Source organism: Lontra canadensis, unplaced genomic scaffold, assembly GCF_010015895.1.
Source record: "Lontra canadensis isolate GAN:19392208 unplaced genomic scaffold, GSC_riverotter_1.0 scaffold27, whole genome shotgun sequence".
NCBI classification, from domain to species: Eukaryota; Metazoa; Chordata; class Mammalia; order Carnivora; family Mustelidae; genus Lontra; species Lontra canadensis.
In genome coordinates, this window is record NW_022631021.1 from 641,452 (window position 1) to 662,285 (window position 20,834).

At 54.0% G+C, this 20,834-nt stretch overlaps 1 protein-coding gene across 8 annotated transcripts in view; it reads left to right on the forward strand.

Moving 5' to 3' along the window:
* ANKS1A (ankyrin repeat and sterile alpha motif domain containing 1A) overlaps positions 1-10,217 on the forward strand; it is a 175,056-nt gene extending 164,839 nt beyond the window's left edge. For 4 of the 8 annotated variants that reach the window (XM_032864279.1, XM_032864281.1, XM_032864285.1 and 1 more), the window contains 11 exons: positions 172-270; positions 943-1,095; positions 1,213-1,320; positions 2,535-2,699; positions 4,006-4,131; positions 4,381-4,452; positions 4,640-4,726; positions 5,290-5,427; positions 6,933-7,103; positions 7,318-7,416; positions 7,984-10,217. In XM_032864279.1, coding sequence (XP_032720170.1) covers positions 172-270; positions 943-1,095; positions 1,213-1,320; positions 2,535-2,699; positions 4,006-4,131; positions 4,381-4,452; positions 4,640-4,726; positions 5,290-5,427; positions 6,933-7,103; positions 7,318-7,416; positions 7,984-8,103 — 1,338 coding nt within the window. In that variant the 3' untranslated portion in view covers positions 8,104-10,217. The remainder of the gene's footprint in view (positions 1-171; positions 271-942; positions 1,096-1,212; positions 1,321-2,534; positions 2,700-4,005; positions 4,132-4,380; positions 4,453-4,639; positions 4,727-5,289; positions 5,428-6,932; positions 7,104-7,317; positions 7,417-7,983) is intronic. The other 4 variants (XM_032864282.1, XM_032864284.1, XM_032864280.1 and 1 more) reach the window with 3 other exon arrangements.
* The last annotated feature ends 10,617 nt before the right edge of the window (positions 10,218-20,834 follow it).

The following is a 20,834-nucleotide window of genomic DNA, read 5'->3' on the forward strand; positions in this document are numbered from 1 at the left end:
GAGCCACTCAGGCAGGAGTGGGCTGTCTGGGCAGATTTGTCCGAGGGAGCCCAGGCTCTCTGTACCCCTCGATGCTTAGCGTAGAGAGGAAGAATTTGGTGAGGGGCCATGAGAGGCTTCCACCGGCCCCCAGCTCAGGAGGGTGCTCACGTCGCTCTCTCTTGCTTTCAGGGGTCTAACGTGATGGAAGAGCAAGACCTGCGGGAGATCGGCATCAGTGACCCACAGCACCGGCGGAAGCTGCTCCAGGCTGCGCGATCCCTGCCCAAGGTAACTAAGCACTGATGGCTCTGTAGCCTCGGCTGAAGCCAGGGCCCTCTCCCGACCCCGCCTGGACCCCGAACAGGGAAGGAGCCTGGCTCCGGGGCATGTGGATCACTGCAAGGGGTCTGCCCCACATCCTGGGGGACCCAGCAGGCAGCACAGAGGTCTGTTTACTGTCCTGCTGTGTCCTGAGGCCCCAACGAGTCAGCAGAGACTAGGGACTGCTGAGGACCCAGTCTGGGCTCCAGAGGGAGGCCATAGGCCTCTCGCCTGGGGAGCCAGGGGCTGGTATCCCCAGCCCCTCCACTTGACTCTGCTGGCCCTGGAAAGTCCTTGTACCCTTGTTTGTTCCACTCACCCCAGAGCTCAAGAAGCACGAACAAGTCCCAACAGTGAGGCCACTGCCCACTTCACAGGAACACACCATATTGTCTCACCAGGTCCATGATCTTGTCAGCGCTCAGTGGGAGCCCCTCTGTGAACCCTCCCTCCTATCCAGCAGTACCCACTGGGGCTGTCTTCCTCAGGCCTGGAGGGCTGCGGGGGCCCCACCTCACAGGTGGGGGTGCTGAGACCAGGCAGCCGCAGAAAGGGCTGTATGAAGGGAGGGGAGCCTGGTCTCCTGGCTGTAGCCCCAGGAGGGCTGAGCTGTCAGTCCTGACCCTTCTCGCCCCACAGGTGAAAGCGCTGGGCTGTGACGGCAGCAGTGCCCCATCAGTACCCTCCTGGCTAGACTCCCTGGGGCTGCAGGACTATGTGCATTCCTTCCTGTCCAGCGGCTACAGCTCTATTGACACTGTGAAGAACCTCTGGGAACTGGAGCTTGTCAACGTGAGTGCAGCCTGTGCTCAGGCCCAGCCTGGCCCCCAGGGAGCGGTCCGGGGCGGGTGGGGGGCTATGGGCACAGGCACGGCCTGATCACCCTCCCCCACCCCCACCCCCATCCAGGTGCTGAAGGTCCATCTCCTCGGCCACCGCAAGCGCATCATCGCCTCCCTGGCAGACAGACCATACGAGGAGCCGCCTCAGAAGCCCCCTCGGTTTTCCCAGCTGAGAGTGAGTGGGGCAGGGATGGAAAGGGCTCAGTGTGTTCTTCATGTTGCCGGGAATTAGAGACTGCTTGAGGCATTCTTTGGAAAAAGCATGACCTCCATAGGAGAGGTGGGAACGATCTGTCCCCTCTTGTCGTTGGGGCCAGTGTGCCCCCAGGGCCCGGAGAGTGCGAGCAACACCGAGCAGGAGTTGTTTGGGCCGGTTATGTATCGATTATGTGCCTCCTGCCTGCATCCGAGAAACCCGGTGGCACCTCTGATAAAGACTCCAGTTTAAGTAGAAAGTAACAAGTCAGGAAAAGGGAAAAAATATCCGAATCCCAGCCACTGCTTGCGGGGGCGGGGGGCAGAGCCGGGTGGGCAGAGCCAGGGGGGCAGCGAGGGACAGTGGGGGGCAGCCTGCGGGGAACCCGGACAGAGGGCAAAGCTGGAGCTCCATGGCAGGACCTGCGCCCTCCCTAGGTCTTCTGAAGTAAAAGCCTCTCTGGGTGGGTTCGAGATGCTTTGTGGCTTGGCGGCTGACCTCAGACTGCAGATTAGACCCCACCCAGCTGTGGAGCTGAGGCCTGGGACCAGCTCCGCCCGAGCCTGTGAGCCGAGCCCCTGACGGGCACGGGGCTCCAAGCAGGGCCCCCAGGCTCCACCTGCTTACAGCCGCCTCACCTGGAGGGCATCACTCCGTCCTCTCACCCGGCAGCCCCTGTGACACTGAGGGGCCAAGAAACGCTGACACTTGGCATAAAAACTGAGGCGATGGGATTTCGGGGTGCCGATGGGCAGCGCTGTGTATTTTTTCAAGAAAGGGCTCTGGATTTGGTCACGTGCCCAGGGAGCGGCAGTGAATCACGGCAGATGATGTGATCTTTGATGAACAGCAAAGCAGCTTCCCAGCCCTGTAACCTCCTCTTTCCCATACGGCTCCAGGCCGAGGAGTGTGCAAGGGACGTGGTGGTGCCCGTGGTGGCTGCGTGCGCGCAGGACTGGATCACCGGGGCTTCCTGGCTTGGGGAAGAATTTGGTGGCTTTGGCCCCGCGGCCGGGGTCTCCCCGCAGGCTTGTGGGTCAGTGTGCCGTCCGTTTGGTGCCTGCTCCGTGTCCCTTCTCACTGACCCACCTGCCCCTGTTGGGCCCTGGGCAGCCCCAGGGCTAGCTGACACCCATAATCCAGGGGCTGGCCGCCTGGGTTCCAAGTGTTCCCTGGATTTCTCCCCACTGCAGTGCCAGGACTTGCTCTCCCAGACGTCGTCCCCACTGAGCCAGAATGACTCCTGCACCGGCCGCTCTGCAGACTTGCTACTGCCTCCAGGGGACACGGGCAGGAGGCGGCACGACAGTCTTCATGACCCTGCGGCACCTTCTCGAGCCGAGCGCTTCCGAATCCAGGTGGGGCCAGGGGGGAGCTATGAATGGGGGTCCCCAGACCCCTTCACTGCCCCTGTGTCCCTTGAGTTGGCAGCTGGCATGGGGGAGAGGGGATAGGAGGCCACTGAACTGCAGGTGCCTGGATCACCAACAGGAGGAGGACCCTGCTTCCTCCCCTCCCTGGGAGGGCCTCCCCTGCATCTCAGCCTCTACATACCAGCCCCGTTTCTGCCCCACTCAGCTTGCTTGCCCTGCCTGTTCCACAGAGCGGCTTTCTCCCATCCTGGACTCCACTCCCCGCACCCCGCCTGCCCCACAGAACCAGGGCCCGAGTCAGACTCTGGTTCTTCCTGCTGCATTTCTGCAGCCCAGCATGGGATGCAGCTAGGAGACCTATCCAGCCATGCTGTCTGCCTTCCTAAAGGCCGTTCCCCTCCCCCCACACAGCCTCTGCTAGGCCCTGGGCTGGCCCCAGCCTGCAGTCCTCGATCACCTTCTCAGGGCCTTGCATTCCGGCCTCCTGATGTATTCGTCTGCCGGGCCTCCTGCCTTGCACATAGGCTCCCGGCTTTGCGTCTGGTCCTCCAAATTGGCCTACTGGACACAAGATCGACACATTTCCCTCACCGCCCCCCTGCCACCCCGGGAACTCTAATTTCACTGCTTTTTTTCTCCTGAGTTACACTCACCTCCAGCACTTGGGGGTGTCCTTCACCTCTCCATGGGCACAGCCGTGAATGTCACGATACGAAAAGCATGTTGTCCAGCCGCTTTAGTCGCTCCGTAGCCGAAGACTTCCCGCACAGTGCTAGAAATGGAAGTCATAATTTCCTGACTCTTCTTGTCTCCCCATTCTTCCCAACTGGTGAAGGCCCCCATCACCTGGCCTAGATTTCAGTGGCCTCCTGCCCCCCTGCCCCCACCCAGCGGCAGCCTCAGGGAACAGTATAGAAAGCTCCCTCCTGGAACAACTGCCCCACCCAGAACCAGCTCCAGGGCCCCAGACTTGGTATACAAGGCTTCTGCGGACCTAGGTTCTGCTCCCCATTTTTGGTGCTCCGTGCTTGTTTTCCCCTCTCTGGTCTTGGTCCTGTCCTGTCTACCTTAGAGCCTTCCCCACTGAGCCTGCCCTTAGGGGGTCTGGATTCCTGCCTCCCCGCCTTCCCTCTGGCGTGGGTGGGCCTCACCTCCGCCCCCAGTGCATCTGCTTGACTTTTTGTTTCCTGCCCTTGAACCCCTGTAGTGGGCTTCCTGGCCCTTGGGTGTGCTGGAGCCCTGAGTTCCTCTGAAATGGGCAGGCGCACCTGTGACCCCACGTGTTCTACAGGAAGAGCAGCGCGAAGCCAAACTGACCCTCCGGCCCCCCAGCCTGGCTGCCCCCTACGCCCCAGTGCAGAGCTGGCAACACCAGCCAGAGAAACTCATCTTCGAGTCCTGCGGTTATGAAGCCAACGTGAGTTGCCCCTGCCCTCCCCGCCTGGCTAGCCTCCCTGTCGCCCACCCCTCCTGGCCAGGTTCAGGCCTCAAGTGCTGTTCTCCACTCCTCGGACACCCCCAGCACCTAGGGGACAGGAGGGCCTCCCAGCCAGGGTCGGGGAAGGGAGTTAGGAGAGGAATCCACCTGACTATGGTCCCAATTGGTTGGGTCCCCCCGCCTGGTAAGGCAGGACGTCCTAAGCCCAGTTACTGCCTATACCCTCAGTATCTGGGCTCCATGTTGATCAAAGATCTTCGAGGGACAGAATCCACACAGGATGCCTGTGCAAAGATGCGGGTAGGTTGTCTGGGTGTGTGCTGGCGTGTGGGCATTTGGTGGGGATGGGAGGCATCAACGGGGCGCCTGCTGCAGCCCATGGGCCCTCCCACGCTATGTAAGGTCAGGGGGAGGCTGGGGCCTGTGGGATCCGAGGGGCTTGGCCTTAAGAAGGGGCATTCACAGGCCTACTCCGTGTTTCCTCTAGAAATCCACCGAGCACATGAAGAAGATCCCCACTATCATCCTGTCCATCACATACAAAGGTGTCAAGTTCATCGATGCCTCCAACAAGGTGTGCTTCTCACAGCACTGTTAGCGGGAGGGGACCCTCTCCCCACCGCCTCCTCTAGGCTGCCTAGAGTGTCTGCAGCCCTCTCTGTTCCTCTGCACTCCTACCCCCTCAGCCAGGCGCTTGGCTCTCAGTCACCAAACATCCTGATCCCGGGGCCCTGCCCTAGTGACAGGCGCCCCTGGTCTCTTTGAGCATGGGTTCCATCAGCCCTCTTACCTGTTCTCGGGCCCTTGGTGGTGTGATTCTCTTCATGAGCAAAGGACTCCCCCCATGCCCCACCCTTGGTACCTCACCTGCCTTGTCCCCACCCTGGAGGGCGGAGGGGCTGGAGAGCTGGTGGTCAGATGTGAACATTTGGCGCCCTCTGTTGCCATGGTTAAGGGCGGAGAGCCCTAAACCTATGCTGGCAAGGCTAGACACTGCCCCTGTGCCCACCGAACAAGAGAAGCAGTGGCCTTGGGCTAACAGCCCAGACTGGGAAAAGGTGGCGGTGGTGGTGGCGGTGTAAATGGGCTGAGGTGGGCCTTGGGGCTGAGAATTCCAGACCCTGCTTTCCCCAGCAGAATGTCATTGCGGAGCATGAGATTCGGAACATTTCCTGTGCAGCCCAGGACCCAGAGGACCTCTGCACCTTTGCCTACATCACCAAGGATCTGCAGACCAGCCACCACTATTGCCATGTCTTCAGCACGGTGGATGTGGTGGGTGGAGCCCTGCAGCTGGGCACCAAGGGAGGGGACCTGCCATCCCAGCACGTGGGTGGCACCTGGCTCATGTCTGGTTTGGGCCGAGGCCCCAGCAACTGTCTGGGCCCGTTCCCTTTATTTATTTTTTATTTTTTAAATTATTTTATTTATTTGAGAGAGAGCGAGAGTGAACGAGAGAGAATGCACAAGCTGGGGGGAGGGGCAGAGGGAGAGGGAGAGAAGCAGACTCCCCACTGAGCAGAGAGCCCATTGTGGGGCTCGATCCCAGGACCCTGGGATCATGACCTGAGCCGAAGGCAGACCTTTAACCAACTGGCCCCCCAGGTGCCCCTGGGCCAGTCCTGTACAGATGAGACTGAAGCACAGAGGAGAACAGGCAGCTAACTAGGCGGCTCCTCTATGGTTCTGGTCAGGGGTTCCCTCCCCCAGGCTGCTTGTCAACCCACCATGCCCCCCTGGGACCCTCAAAGGACAGTCTCCCTGAAATGCCCTCTACCTTCCTTGGGGGCAGCAGTGCCTTCCTGATAGGAGGCTGCTTTCTCCCACACTCACACTCCGGCTGGGCCCACAGGGACTGCCCCTACCCTGAGACAAGGCCCCAGGCCCTCTCCTCAGCCCCAGGCTTCTATCCAGATCCCTGCTGTCCCGGGGGACAGTAGCTTGTTGCCAAATCCCTGTGGCTTCTGGGGCACAGACGGCCAGGCATTCTCAGCCCCAGGAAATCCATGCTTACTCCGGGCCTAGCGTCAGACTCCTGGCTCTGCCACTTGCTGTCTGTGTGGTCTTAGAAAGTCATTGTCCCCGGCTCCAGCTTCGTGGGGTTGGTTTTGAAGGTGAATGGGGTCATCTGCCCTATACTCGTAGCTCCTGGCACTGTGAGCTAGAGCTCCCACTTTCCACAGTCACTTCTGCTGTAACACAACATATGTACTCCCAAAGAGGAACATGTTACACAAAATCACGCAGTAAAAGCCAGGTTTGTGGGGAGATGGGGCTGGGGGCACCATACTCAGAAACTTGCTCAGTGACACGTTGAAAGAGAGGAACCTAGCAAACCCTGGCGCTGCTGTTCCTGGGCAGTGGTTAAGAAAGTCAGAGCTATGACAGTCAGGCCGGCCCCCTCCCCCTGAGAGAGCCCGGAGCGGGAAGGGGAGCTCAGGGCTGGGAGAGGGACAGCACCACGGGAGGGGAAGCCGAGCTGCCGGGTCCCCTGGTGTTTGTGTCCACATTGACATTGCAGGGGAAACAAAATGTGTGTGACGCTCAGATTGTTCCCTAATATCTCAGTCACCTTGGGACAAAGCAGTGCTTTGAAAACAAGTATCCTGGCAGAATTGACCACTCTCTCGTTAGCCATCCAGGTGCCCCCTGCCCCGGAACTGTGCTCAGGGCCGTGAGGCCTGGTTGAGGGGGGCGGGGGGGAGGTTGCAGGGGTTCGAGCAAAGGGGTGAGGTGGCTCCTCGGTCTCAGTGCTGAAGTCGTGCTCTGTCTCCTCCCAGAATCTGACCTACGAGATCATCCTGACACTGGGCCAGGCGTTCGAGGTGGCCTATCAGCTGGCCCTGCAGGCCCAGAAGTCCCGCTCCCTGGGGCCTTCCACCGCTGAGATGATTGAAACAAAATCTTCCAAACCGGTGCCTAAGCCTCGGGTCGGCACGAGGAAGTCAGCAGTACGTGGGCCCCAGGCGCCCAGACCCCCTCCTACCCCCTGGGCTTCGAGGGCTTGGGGTGGAGCGGGCACCGGGAGGGAACCGGCTGTCAGTGCCTTTCCTGTGCCTCTCGGGCTTCAGTCCCCTCCCTTGCCAGGCGCCCCCGGGCCCCGGCCTGCAGTGAGCACCCAGTAACTCCACCCCATGTCTGTGTCTGCTTTGCTCTGCACCCCAGGTGCCGCCGCCCCCCGATAGTCGCTGTTGTCACTGTCACACCTGCACCACCCATCGTCCTTCTTACCTACCGCTGCCGTCTGTTAGTCCTGGAGTCAAGGTCTTTACACCTCCTGCTGTCTGTGTGTCAGTCTTCCTGAAGTGACCGTGAGCTTTCTGAGACGCTAGTAGCCTCCCCCACCCCACGTGACATTCTTTCCTGAGCCACCCTCCTGCCATCCCTATCTGTGCTTTAGCTGTTTCTCTGTGTGTCTTCTCTGCAGAGGCCCGGGGTGCGCCCGCACGCCCCGCCCAAGGGACCCAGAGGCTTGGGTTTCCCAGCCCCGTCCCCCCTTCCTGGCACCATGAACAGGTTTGGGGCTCAGAGCACGATGCTTGGGTCGGTCAAGGCTCCTTTACCTGAGCAGCTCTGAGAAGCCCCTGGGATAAGTCAACCCTAAAGAGGCCCGGAGGTGGCGTTCCTATGATGCTCTGGGGAGGGTGCCACTCTTGCATATCAGCCCTAGGGGGCTTGCTCTCTGAGGAGAACCAGGGCTGCCCCTCATGTCCCTCATGCTGGCACGACACCAGCACAGCCCTGCGCAGAAAGAAGGGACAGCTGGGCCCTGTTGCCCCCTGGCCAGGCACGGTGCTCCCTCTCTGAGCCCTCACCCTTCTTCCTTGGCAGCTGGAACCACCCGATACGGACCCAGATGCCCAGTCCCATGCCAGCGTCTCCTGGGTTGTGGACCCTAAACCGGACTCTAAGCGGAGCCTCAGCACCAAGTATGAGACCACTATCTTCTAACCGCTCACTCCCTGTCTCCACTAGTCTCACTGTGCCTTGCCATCCGACCTCTGCTCTTCTCAGCTCTCCTTCCGGCTGCTGACGTCAAGGCCCCAGCCCTGGGGGGCCCTGCTCTCCCTGCCGGCAGCCGCTCTAGACACCACACTCACAGCTCGTACCCAACACCACCGGACACTGTGAAGTCCCCCCTTGGGCAAGGACAGCCTGGCGGGGGTGGGGGTGTGAGTTGTCTTCCAAGTGGGCACCAGGAGGGCTCAGCGGGCAGGCACTGTGAACCCTGGGGCGGGGGGCAGCCCTCGAGCAGAGCCAGACAGCACCCGTGACCGCTCCCTCTGACTAGGCTGGGCTCTTGGTCTGCTCTCCTCTCCCGGCTTCTGCGCTGAGCCGCAGCTGGGTGCCGCTGCCAAGAGTGAACTTTTTGCACCTTTCCTGATACAACCAACCACTGTGACCACCCGGTGCCAGAATCCCCTTGCTCTCCGCTCGTGGCTGGCCTGAGGCCCCAATCCTCTGTCCTCTGCCGTCAGGTGCTGGCCTCCCTCCTGCGAGAGCCCGAGCTGGGCGGCGCGGCTCACCTAGGCTCACACTGCGTTCTGTGAGGGCCCGAGGTCCTCAGGCACGTGCCTGACTCCACAGCCTGGAGCTCTGAGCATCTCAACAGCTGCAGGCTGGCTTCCCTGAGCAGGTCTCGGTCCCGCTGAGGCTTCCACTCCGAGGAAAGGGATGGCTGGTGTGCGGTCGGCCACCCCTGTCTTCTCCAGGGCGTAATGAGGCTGTTTCTGGAGTCTAGCTCAACCGAGGAGGAAGGCCTTTCTGTAGCAGCCAGCGCGAGGGAGGCCTGTGCCCTGTGCGCACACGGCCCCTTCTTCCCTCACAGCACGGAGCTGCTCCAGGACAGGAACCCGGACTGAGCAGCTCCCACCTTGTCCTCCGGGGGGCTTTCCAACACTGCTCCACGGTGTGGGGGCCGGAGATAGTCAACCCCCCTCCACCTCTTGAGTCCCCTGAGGGGGACAGTCCGCCAGCTGGGATCTTGGAGCTGAGGCTCTGAAGAAGCCCCCCAGTGTCTGGGGAGGGCCGAGGAGCTCAGATGGCAGGAGACAGGCAAGCGGCAGCTCCGTGTAGGCCCATAGGGAAGCCAGGTGCTCCAGCAGTTCCTGGAGAGGCGCAGCCCAAGGTGGTAGCGTAGGGTGGGTGCTCCTGCCCGCCGGCCTGGCCTCGTGCCTTCAAGAGCAGCCGTGCTGAGCCACAGGTGCTGGGGGAGGCTGTGAGGGATGTTCCTTGGCTTCCATGCTTCCTTTCAGTTCCCTCCACCCCGTGAAGGCCCCTGTGGTTAACCCTTTCCTCCCCCCATTGTGTTTGCTTCTGCCAAGCTGAGCCACTGAGGAACCAACTGTGCTGCGGAAACACAGACGTGGGGAGCACAGGCTCTCGCCGCCACCACCACCACCGCCACCACTGTGTCACCTGCAGCTTTGAAGACCCAGGCCCAGCCTCTGCCAGGAGCAGCTCCTTGGGGCTGCCTGGCCTGGACCTGCCACCACCAGGTCTTACAGAGCAAGCCACACGCCAGGCCTTGAGCGGAGGAAACTGGAAACTTCCAGAGAGTCAAGAATTGACTTGTCCAGAAGACATTTTTTATTAGAAAAAAAATTTCTATAAAATGAATTTTTAAGACTTGGCTCAAACCTCTAGGTTAAACTGCCAATCTTTAGACAGATGGCCTCGGGATTGGAGGACAGGGGGCCCGAGAGCGGCTCCGAGGCCGGTCTGCACAGCCTTCGTCCCTGGCACGGGCTGCTGGCGCGGTCCGGTAGGTTGCAGGGGAGGCAGCAGCCTATGAGGGAAGAGAAAGCAGGCCCAGGTGGGCAGACGGGAGTGGGGTTGTTCGAGTCTGCTTTCAGACCCAGCCAAGTCGGTTGCTGCTGTTCCTTACGAACTGCACAACTTCTGTCCCCATTCGGAGCCGAATGCCACCTCTGCAATAAGAACAGCCTCAGAGGCACCTGGCAAAAGCAGAGACCCCCGGGCCATTCCCGGGGTTCCAAATGTGAAGGCGCGCGGGCCAGACAGGGCTGAGGGAGCTGTTCCTGGTGCCGCACAGTCTGGGCCGCTCCTTGGCGCCCAGGCCGGGCGGTGGTCAGGGCGCCGGCCCACACACTCGTGGGCGGCCTCAGACCTGCCTGTGTTCGGTCAGAAAGGAGAAAAAGCAGCTTTGTTTTGGGCATTAATGGGTAGGTCAGCTAAGACGGCTGCCTGCCGATTTGTGATTTGTCTAATCAGGTCTGTGTGATTAGGATTCGCTTTGATTCTCTGAATTACTAGTTTGACTGTTTTATTTTTGGCTGCTGGATTCATCCCGGGCTCCAGGTGTAGAGAAGGCTAAGTAAGGGGACCGTGGATTCGGTTCTCCCCCGGCATTGCCTTCAGGGCAGGCTGGGGCCCTGGCGCACCACTGCCACTTAAGGCCTCCTGCTGGCTTGCTTCACTTGTTAACTTGGACTCTTGCTCTGTGCTCCTGAGGGCGGTGGAAGCCAACAGGGTAACTGCTGTGAGGCTGAGGGGCAGAGCCGGCTGCACTGCTGGCCCAGCCCCTTCCAGGGTAGGGAGCAGAGAGGAGCCCTTCCTCCATGGCCAACTCAGCAGCAGGTCTCATGCTTTGCCGGCATGGGGCGGGCTGCTCCCAGCCCCCACGTGCCAGGCTTTGGCGGGACTTCCTTCTCAGCAAAGGCTGTGAGTTGAAATTCCCTGTGGGTTGGGTGCGCGGAGAGAGCTCTTGGGCACACTCACCGCCCTGTGGTGGCCAGAAAAGGGAAAGCCCGCCATCCTCCTGCTGCCTTGAGACTGGGCCTCCTCTCTGGAGCAGGGCCAGGGAACCCCCACCTCCCGGTACTAAACCAGGACCTCAACGCCTGAAGTCTGGCTTCACTTCCTGCTTCTCCCAAAGCCCGGGAGCCTCCCACCAGCTCACACCACACACGTTTTGCCCCTGCCGACCCGCGAGAATCGACCAGGGAACCAGAGGGGTCAGCACCCTTCCTTCCCCTAACAAGGGGGGGCCTGGCCTCAGCTAAGCACGCCTCTCCTCTCGGGGGGTCGGCAGGTCCAAAAAGCAAACTGTAGACACTACGATGAGCTGCTCGAGCTGCCTTTTTGTTTTTAAATCACATGTAGGTGTTTCCTCCCCTTGAAGCTGCTATATCTTTATTTATTCAGGGTGTTGTCATATTGGAAGGCCTTGGCTAGTCTGTGCTGGCTCTGGGTTTGCTTTTGAGATTGGTTTATTTCTGGATAGCTGAGAAGGGTAGGGACTGGATCTTTTTTTCTTTCCTTTTTACTTCTCCCCGGGGCAGGTACTCTCTCTCCCTTCGAAAAGGGTGGTGTGATTTCAAGGACAGGCTTCGAGCAGAAAAGCCGCCTGGTCCCACACCCGCGTTCGGAGGCAGGGTCTGAGCTGTGCAGGGCCCCTCTGGGCAGCCTTGTGAGGGAGTCGTACCTTCCCCAGACCCGGCTTCTCTGCTTGCCTCCCTTCTTATTGCCAGCCGCTCCGAGCCATAGGAACCCTACTGCCAGGCTGCATGTCTGCCAGGCTCTGCCGCCCTCCTGGGTCTCTAGCCTCAGATTCTGGCGGGAGTTCCTCCAGAAGCCTCTGGCTGGGCAGGCCGCAGACGTGGTGGCTGCTGCACCGACAGGAGAAAGCTGGTCCGCCCTCAGTCGGCCTTCGGGAGGCCAGATCTGCGAGAGGACGGTCGGAAGCAGCTCGCGGAAGTGGTGTTGCTAACGGGGTGGCAATGGGACTGAATTGTAATAAAAATGTTATTTAATCTTTGTCTCTGTATTTTGATACTTGAATGAATTCCCCTTTTATTTTACTGTACATAGAACTGTTAATCTGATTCTGTCCGAATTACAAACATCTTGTGGTACCAAACATAACGAATCTGTGCGGCAACATAGACTGACCTCACTACGCAAGACAGAGCGTCAACATTCCTGGGCTTCCACCTTCGGTTCGGTTATTTTCATAACTGTACAACGTAGAACAGACTGAATTAATAAAGGAGAAGCAACATGAAACCAGCCTTACTTTTTGGGAGTCTTTGAACTGGAAAGCTTCTTGATGGTTCTCTGGCAGAAGTGCGGGCCCAGGCTGTAGGCTGGCTGCGGGTTGCTGACAAGGGTCCCGCACTGTTTGGGATGAGTGTGGGGGTGCCACTCTGTCTGGCACACCCAGCGGGAAGCTGCCCCTGACGGTCCATTCGTTCATCCTGTTTAGTTGCGAGGTCCCCACGATTCCCCTTCCCCTGCTTAGAAGGTCTCCTCCAATCCCAAGCAGAGACCACATTCTAGTTACAGCCGCGGCTCCTCTGCACACTGGCCTGGGCTTATTGACCCACAAACGTACATGGAATGTCTGCGTACAAGGCTGTGCGGCAGGATGGAGAGCTGTGGGAGAAAAGTATCCCTCTCAGGGAACTTCATTCGATTATGGAGGTTTCGTCTGAGCCGTGCACAGCTAGCCACTGACCCAAAGCCACACTGAGGCCATACCAGCAGGGCCCCTGGGCATCCAAAGGCACAGGGTGTTCCCAGAGCTGACAGGCTAGGGAAGGGGAGGGGATGGTGTTGGGCTGGTATTTAGAGGAGAGAGTTTGGAAAGACACGAATGGTACCACTAACGCTGTCCCTGACAGCACCTGTCTCCAATGCCTGCTAGCAGCTTTCCAGGCACCCACTGTGTTATCTCTGACAGCTTTCTGGGTGTGATCTCTAGAGGAAGCAACCAAGGCTCAGAAAGTTTACCACACCTTCTCAGGGCCAGCTAGACGACCTGAAAAACCATCCCATCTGGTGGCTTCAAGCCTCCTTAGAGGCCCTGGTCCCATGCTTGCCTCCACCCAAGCTGCCTAGTGCTGAACACTTATAAAAACTTACTAGAGAAAGAGGGGAGCGCCTGGGTGGCTCAGTTGTTAGGCATCTGCCTTCGGCTCAGGTCATGATCCCAGGTCCTAGAATCGAGTCCCGCATCCAGCTCTCTGCTCAGCAGGGAGTCTGCATCTCCCTCTTTCACTCCCCCTGCTTGTGTTCTCTCCTTGCTGTGTCTCTGTCAAATAAAAAAAATCTTAAAAAAAAAAAATTTAAGAAAAAGAGAGTATGAAGGGGAGGGGCAGAGAGAGAGAGAGGAAGAGAGAATCTCAAGCAGATTCCATGCTGAGCACAGAGCCAGACGCAGGGCTCGGGGCCCTATCCCATGACCCTGAGATCATGACCTGAACCAAGATCAAAGGTAGAACGCTTAACCGACAGAGCCACCCAGGTGCCCCAGCACCGAACACTTACATAAGTGAGTTTCTTTGAAATAATTCCGTTTGTCAAGGGTGTTAAAAATGAAAATCACTGGGGCGCCTGGGTGGCTCAGTCTGTTAAGCATCCGCCTTCGGCTGGGTGCATGGGGTCCTGGGATCAAGCCCCATGTGGGGCTCCTTGCTCAGCCAGGAGCCTGCTTCTCCCTCAGCCTCTGTCTCCTGCTCCCCCTGCTTGTGTTCTCTCACTCTGTCAAATAAATAAAGTCTTAAAAAAAAAAAAAATCACTGGTTTAATCCAATACCCAACCATATTTATGAAGAAAACAAGGCCTAGAGTGGGGAAAGCTTTTTCCTAGCCAGCCAGCTAATAGACCAAATCCCAGCTTCTTATTCCCAGTTAGGGCTTCTTAGGCCAGTTCATGGCCATTGAGTAAAGAGAGTGAGGCCCAGTCGTGGAGGGCCTCACTTTGAGACCAGGGTTCATCATCCTCACACCCTTGTGCTCTCTGGCCTTGGCACTCTCTTCTAGGCAGAAGAAACCTTACAACCAGGGAAAAAGGGATGGCCATGATTAGTGTCACTATTGCTCTGGAACAGGGTACTGGGACACATGCCACTGTCAGGGTCCCTTTTGGCATCACTCCAAAGCCGTAGCAACACAACTCAGGCTGCCCAGCCCCAGTGTTGCAGTGCTGATGGGGCCTTGGGGCCTGCCGGGGGCGGGGGGAGGGTGGTTGCAGAGGGACCGGGGGGCGGAACAGACTGAGTCATGCGGGGCGCCCGGGCCTGCCATCCGGGCCACCGGCAGTGCCGCACCTGGCCCAACGGGAATAGCCAACTTGGCAGGAGGTGTGGGTTAAGGCAGCTTCAGAAAAGGAACGGATGGGGCGCACTCAGCGGGAGTGCATCTGCCCAGCCTGGCCCGCCTTGCCTTCCTGTTCCCTGGGACTCTGTCTAGAACATGCTCTACACCGTCTCCTCAGGACCCGGAGACGGAGCCAGCCGGAGTGCGGTGCAGCTTTCTGCTCTCATCTCAGCTTGGAGGGTAAGATAGGCCCTCACAAGCCACTCCGTGCACGCCCCTCTCCCCCATGACACCCCCATGTCCTCAGCGGCTCCCCCCACAGACACCGCAGTCCAGGAGGCCAGGGGCCTGGCACGTTCCTCCTGTAGGCTGAGGCGGCTCACCCGGGTGGCCGTGAGCATGGGACTGAGGAAGCGGAGTGCAAACTGGACTGTGCAAACTGGAGCACTGTCCAGGCTGGCCCCAAACACCATCTTAGCCCTGGCCACCTCTGGCTTTCTTCACCTACAGGGTGTGCAGGTCCCACCAGACCCCAGCACACAGGGCAGGCAGGCCCTTCCAGATGTCCGAGGTCCACGCTGTGTTGGCTCACACAGCACTAGCTGTCATCAGCTCACACCCAGGGAGGGCAGAGGTGTCAACTAGCCCCCCCCCCCCCAACTCGGGGCAGCACCTACAGCTCTGACTCCGTCGCTCAGGACTCCGCTATTAGGACAATTACTTTAAACAAGCCTTTGTCAAATGAAAGAATTTCCCTAACACCACAGAGTACGTGTTATCCGGTAAATGGGCCTGGGACAAAGGCGTAGCCACAGAGGTTCGGGACAGTACAGGGATTCCTACGCCTCCTTACAGCAAAATAAATACCAGATGGCTCACATACCTGCATGTAGAAAATATAAAACCCCAACAAAGCTAGAAAAAAATGGGGAGATTTTTTTTTCATAATCTTGGTATGAGAAAGCTCTGGATCCAAGCATGCTACAAAACTCTGAATCCATTTTTAAAAAGATTAATATATCCAACTATATAAAAATCAAACATTTCCACAAAGCCAAATGAGCCATTTTAAAAAAGAGCCTGGGTGTTCAGTCGTTAAGCATCTGCCTTCAGCTCGGGTCGTGATCCCAGGATCCTGGGATGGAGCCCCTGCACCAGGCTCCCTGCTCAGTGGGAAGCCTGCTTCTCCCTCTCCCTTTTCCTCTGCCCCTCCCCCCTGCTTGTAATTCTCTCTCTCAAATAAATAAAATGTTCAAAAAAAAAAAAAAAGTAAATGGGATCTTGCTTCCAGGAAGATCAAGTAGACATACTTTCCCCTATTCTTCTTGCTAAGTGCAAATAAGCCGAGACACAGATAGCGCAGACAAAGCCCAACAGCAGTCTGCTCTCACTCTAGCCAAAGGGCCAGAAAAGAGGCAGCCTGGCAGGACAGAGCTGTGAAGACACTAACTGCTTTACCTCATCCATACACAACCACAAAAACAGTTGTGTGCCACCGGCCTAAGGCCAGCAAAGGCCTCACCTTCCACACTCACCAGGCTAACACTCTGGCCCACACGTCCACTGGAGCACTATCAGAGGAGGCCTCGTAGAAACTCACTCTCGGGGTGCCTGGGTGGCTCAGTCAATTAAGCGGCTGCCTTTGGCTTGGGTCATGATCCCAGGGTCCTGAGATCAAGCCCTGCATTGGGCTTCCTGCTCATTGGGGAGCCTGCTTCTCCCTCTCCCTCTGCCTACTTGTGCTTTCTCTCTGTCAAATAAATAAATAAAAATATAAAAAAGAAAAGAAAAGAAACTCACTCTAGCCCAGCAGTAAGGAGGCATGCCTGAAAAATGCAATAACCCAAACAGAAATCTCAGTGGATGGACTCAGCAGTGGAATGGACAGGAGAGAGACAGCATCCACCCACTGGAAGACAGAAAAATGGAGACGGCCAATCTGGACAGAAAGGGAAAAAAGACTGGAAAGAAAATGAATAGAGTCTTGGGGACCCAGAACTCTAACATAAGAGCAAACATTTGTGTCAGCAGGGTCCCTGAAGGGGAAGGTAAGAGGGTTGAAAAAGTACCCAAGGAAATAATGCCTGAAAACTTCCCACATTTGGCAAGAGACATCAACCTAAACATTTGAGAAGCTGAGCGCACCCTAAACCAGGTAAACCACAAGAAATCCATCACACATCATATCCAAGGTACCTCACAGTTACATTTCTGAAAATGAAAGACAAAAACTTTCTGAGCCCAGCAAGAGGAGACCCTTACCTTGTCTACAGGGGACAAGTAATGTGAACGACGGTGGATCTCTCAGCAGAGCTGTGGAGGCCAGAAGTAGCAGCATATTTCTCAGGAGCTGAAAGAAAACAAGCCTGCAAAAATATCCTTCGAGAATGAAGAGAATTAGGACAGCCTCAGATGAAGGACAATAAGGGACTTACCTGCCAGCAGACCTAACTTAAAAGAATGATTAAAAAAAAAAAAATGGGGGCACCTGGATGGCTCAGTTGGTTAAGCGACTGCCGTTGGCTCAGGTCATGATCCTGGAGTCCTGGGATCGAGTCCTGCATTGGACTCCCTGCTCGGCAGGGAGTCTGCTTCTCCCGCTGACCTCTCTCCTCTCATGCTTGCTCTCTCTCTCTCTCAAATAAATAAATAAAATCATTTAAAAAAAGGTTTTCAACAGAAAGGGAATTATATAAAAAGGAGTTTTGGAATATCAAAGTATGAACAAACAAACAAAAATACGGGTAAACCCAATAGACTCTCCTTCTCTTCAGCTTTCTAATGTGTTTCATAGTTGAAGCAAGATCGTAACACAGGGGCATCTGGGTGGCTCAGTCGGTGAAGCGTCTGCCTTCATTCAGCTCAGGTCATGATCTCAGGGTCCCTGGCCTCGAGCCCTGCTTCAGGCTCTCTGCTCAGCGGGGTGTCTCCTTCTCCCTCTGCTTCTTTTTCTATGCTCTCCTCTCTCTCAAATAAATAAAATCTTTTTTAAACAAAATCCTTAACACAATCTAATGTGTTTCAAAATATGTGTAAAAGAAATATTTAAAATGATTATCTTTTAAATGGGGCTGGGGGAAAGGGATGGAAAGGTAAGGTTTCTATTCTTTTTTTTTTTTTTTTAAAGATTTTACTCATTCATTTGACAGAGATCACAAGTAGGCAGAGAGGCAGGCAGAGAGAAAGGAGGAAGCAGGCTACCTGCCAAGCAGAGAGCCCAATGTGGGGCTCGATCCCAGGACCCTGGGACCATGACCTGAGCCGAAGGCAGAGTCCCCAACCCACTGAGCCACCCAGGTGCCCCAGGTTTCTATTCTTTGTTCAAACTGGTAGATGATGACACCAGTAAACTATGGCAAGTTATGCATATATGTAGTACCTAGGGAAGACACCAAAAAATTACATAAAGAGATAAACTCAAAAATGCTATGGATAAATCAAAATAGAGTGTTACATTTTTTTCAAGTAACTCAAATGGAGACAGAAAAAAATAGAAAATATGAACAGAACAGAAAACAAAAAATGGCACACGTAAGCACTAATATATCATAATTACATTAAATGGTCTAAAACACCAATTAAGCGATTGGCCGAGTAGATTTAAAAACATGAACTGTATGCTGTCAAGAAACACACCTCTAATAATAATATAAACAGGCTGGGAGCAAAAGGATAGACAAAGCTACATAATGCAAACATCAATCAAAGGAAAGTAGGAGCAGCAATATTAGTATCTCATAAAGCACAATTCAGAGCAAAGAAAATTACAAGAAAGAGAGGGACATTATACAATAATAGTCAGTGCTCCAAAATGACACATCAGTCTGTGTGTGTGTGCCAAACGACAAAATTGCAAAATACGTGAAGCAGAGACTGAACTGAAAAGGGAAATGGACAAATCCATAAACACATGTGACTGAAGTGTGTCCCTCCAAAATTCCTGTGTTGAAGTCCTAACCCCACTGTGACCGTATTTGGAAATAGAGCTTTTAAGATGTAATTAAGGTTCAATGAGCTCATAAGGATAAGGTCCTAATCCAGTTGGACTGCTGGCCTTACAGGTGGCGGGAGGGAAGGCGGGAGGGAGAGCTCTAGATACAGATACAGTGGAAAGACCATGTGAGGACATAGGGAGAGGGTGTCCACCTACAAGCCAGGAAGTGAGTCCTCACCAGAAACTGACCCTGCCAGTCCTTGATCTGGGCCTTCCCAGCCTATTTCTTATTTATTGAGAAATAAATTTTTGTTTTTGAAGCCTCCCAGCCTATGATATTTTGTATGGCAGCCTGAAAAGACTAATACAATAAACAGAAACTTCAGTTGGAGACTATCAACAGCTGATAGAACAACTAGAGAGAAAACCATCAAGGGTAAACTAGAACTCACCACCACCAACCAACAAGATCTCACGGACACAGGAGAACAATCTGACCCACAACAGCAGAATGCACATTGTTTTCAAGTGCCCATGGAACACATACTAAGATAAACCAATCCTGGGTCATAAAACAAACCTCAACAAATTTACAAGAATTTAAATCATATACAACATGTTCTTGAACCACAACAGAATCAAACTGTGAGAAAGGATATTTCTGGTTTTGTTAAAACATTCAGTTTGTGCTAATTTGTTACAGCTACCATAGGAAACTAATTCATCCCTAGAGCCTCATATAGCTCAGCCCACATCTGAATTTGAGCTGGTAAGATCCATGGTGGACTTCTGACACCCTGAACTGTAGATAATAAATTTACCTTATCTCAAGGCACTAAATTTGTGGTACTTAATACTTTTTCTTCAACTTAATTAAGAATATTTACAAAAAACCTACAACCAACATTATATTTAATGGTGAAAAACTGAATGTTTTCCCCTTAAAGACTAGGAACAAAAGAAAGTATTCCACATTACCAGTCTTCAAATTCTGAGAGCTCTAGCTGGTACAATAAAGCAAGAAAAGGAAATAATAGGCATCTGTATCAGAAAAGAAATAAAACTGCCTTTATTTGACGATTACATGATTGTCTATATAGGAAATTCCCAAAAATCTAAAAACAAAAATTATTAGAAAAAGTGAGTTAAGATCACAGAATACAAAATAAGCCTGTAGAAGTCCATTTTATTTGTACCAATGAACATGTGGACACCAAAACAAAAAATAAAACACCATTTGTAATCACTTAAAAAAAATTCTTAGGTGTAAGTCCAACATATTAAAGTCTTATATGATAAAAACTATATAGTCCTGGGGCACCTGGCTGTCTCAGTCAGAAGAGTGTTTGACACTTGATCTCAGGGTTGTGAGTTTGAGCCCCACACTGGGTATAGAGATTATTAAAAAAAAAATAAAACTTAAAAAAAAATCTGCAGTCCTGATGAAAGACTCAAAAAAGATCTAAACAACTGGAGAGATATACCATATTCATGGACTAGAACTTTCAACTTTGTAAAGATGTCGATTCTCCCCAAATTGATATACAGGTTTAACATAATATCTATTAACATTCCAGCAAGGCATTTTTTTGGTGCATTTTTTTTTTTGTAGATATAGATAAGATTAGTCCATGGAAAGGCAAAGAAACTAGAATAGCTTTAAAAAAATTGAAGCAGAAGAATGAAGTGGAAAGAATCAGTCTACTCAATTTTAAGACTTAATATATAGCTACAGTAATCAATACTGTGTTGTATGGAAGAGACCCCGTCACGTAGATCAGTGGAACAGAATAGAAAACCCAGAAAACAGACCCAGACAAATATGCCCAACTTATAAAGTGCAACTAGAACAACTGGACATCCACAGACAAGAGGGAAAAAAAGTACCTCAACTAAGTCTCACACCTTACACAAAATTAACTGTAAATGAATCATAGACTTAAATGTAAAACACAAAACTATACAACTTTTAGCAAAAAAACTTAGGAGGAAATCTTGGGGCTCTAGGGCTGAGTAAAGAGTTCCTAACTTGACAGCAAAAGCACAATCCATAAAAAGAAAACCTAGTAAGTTGGACTTCATCAAAATTAAAGCTTTTATGCATCAAAGGACACTATCAAGAAAAGACTATCCACAGAATAGGAAAATACATTTGCCAATCCTTTACCTAACAAAGGTCTACTATCCAGAATTTATAAAGAACTCTACAATTCAACAACAAAATCACCCAATTAAAAAATGGGCATGGGGCGCCTGGGTGGCTCAGTGTGTTAAAGTCTCTGCCTTCGGCTCAGGTCATGACCCCAGGGTCCTGATTGAGCCCCACATCAGGCTCTCTGCTCAGCAGGGAGCCTGCTTCCCCCTCTATTTCTGCCTGCCTCTCTGCCTACTTGTGATCTCTGTCAAATAAATAAAATCTTTAAAAAAAAATGGGCAAAGGACTAAAATAAACATTTTCCACCAAAGAGATACAAATGCCCAAGAAAAGATACCCAAGACCACTATCAGGGAAATGCAAATCAAACCACAGTGAGATTTCACTTCACACCCACCAAGATTTCTGTAATTAAAAAAAAAAAAAAAAATCAGGGAAGCTGAGTGGCTTAGTCAATTGAGCATCTCTTGGTTTTAGCTCAGGTCATCATCTCGGGTCGTGGGACTGAGCCCTGTGTTGGGCTCTGCACTC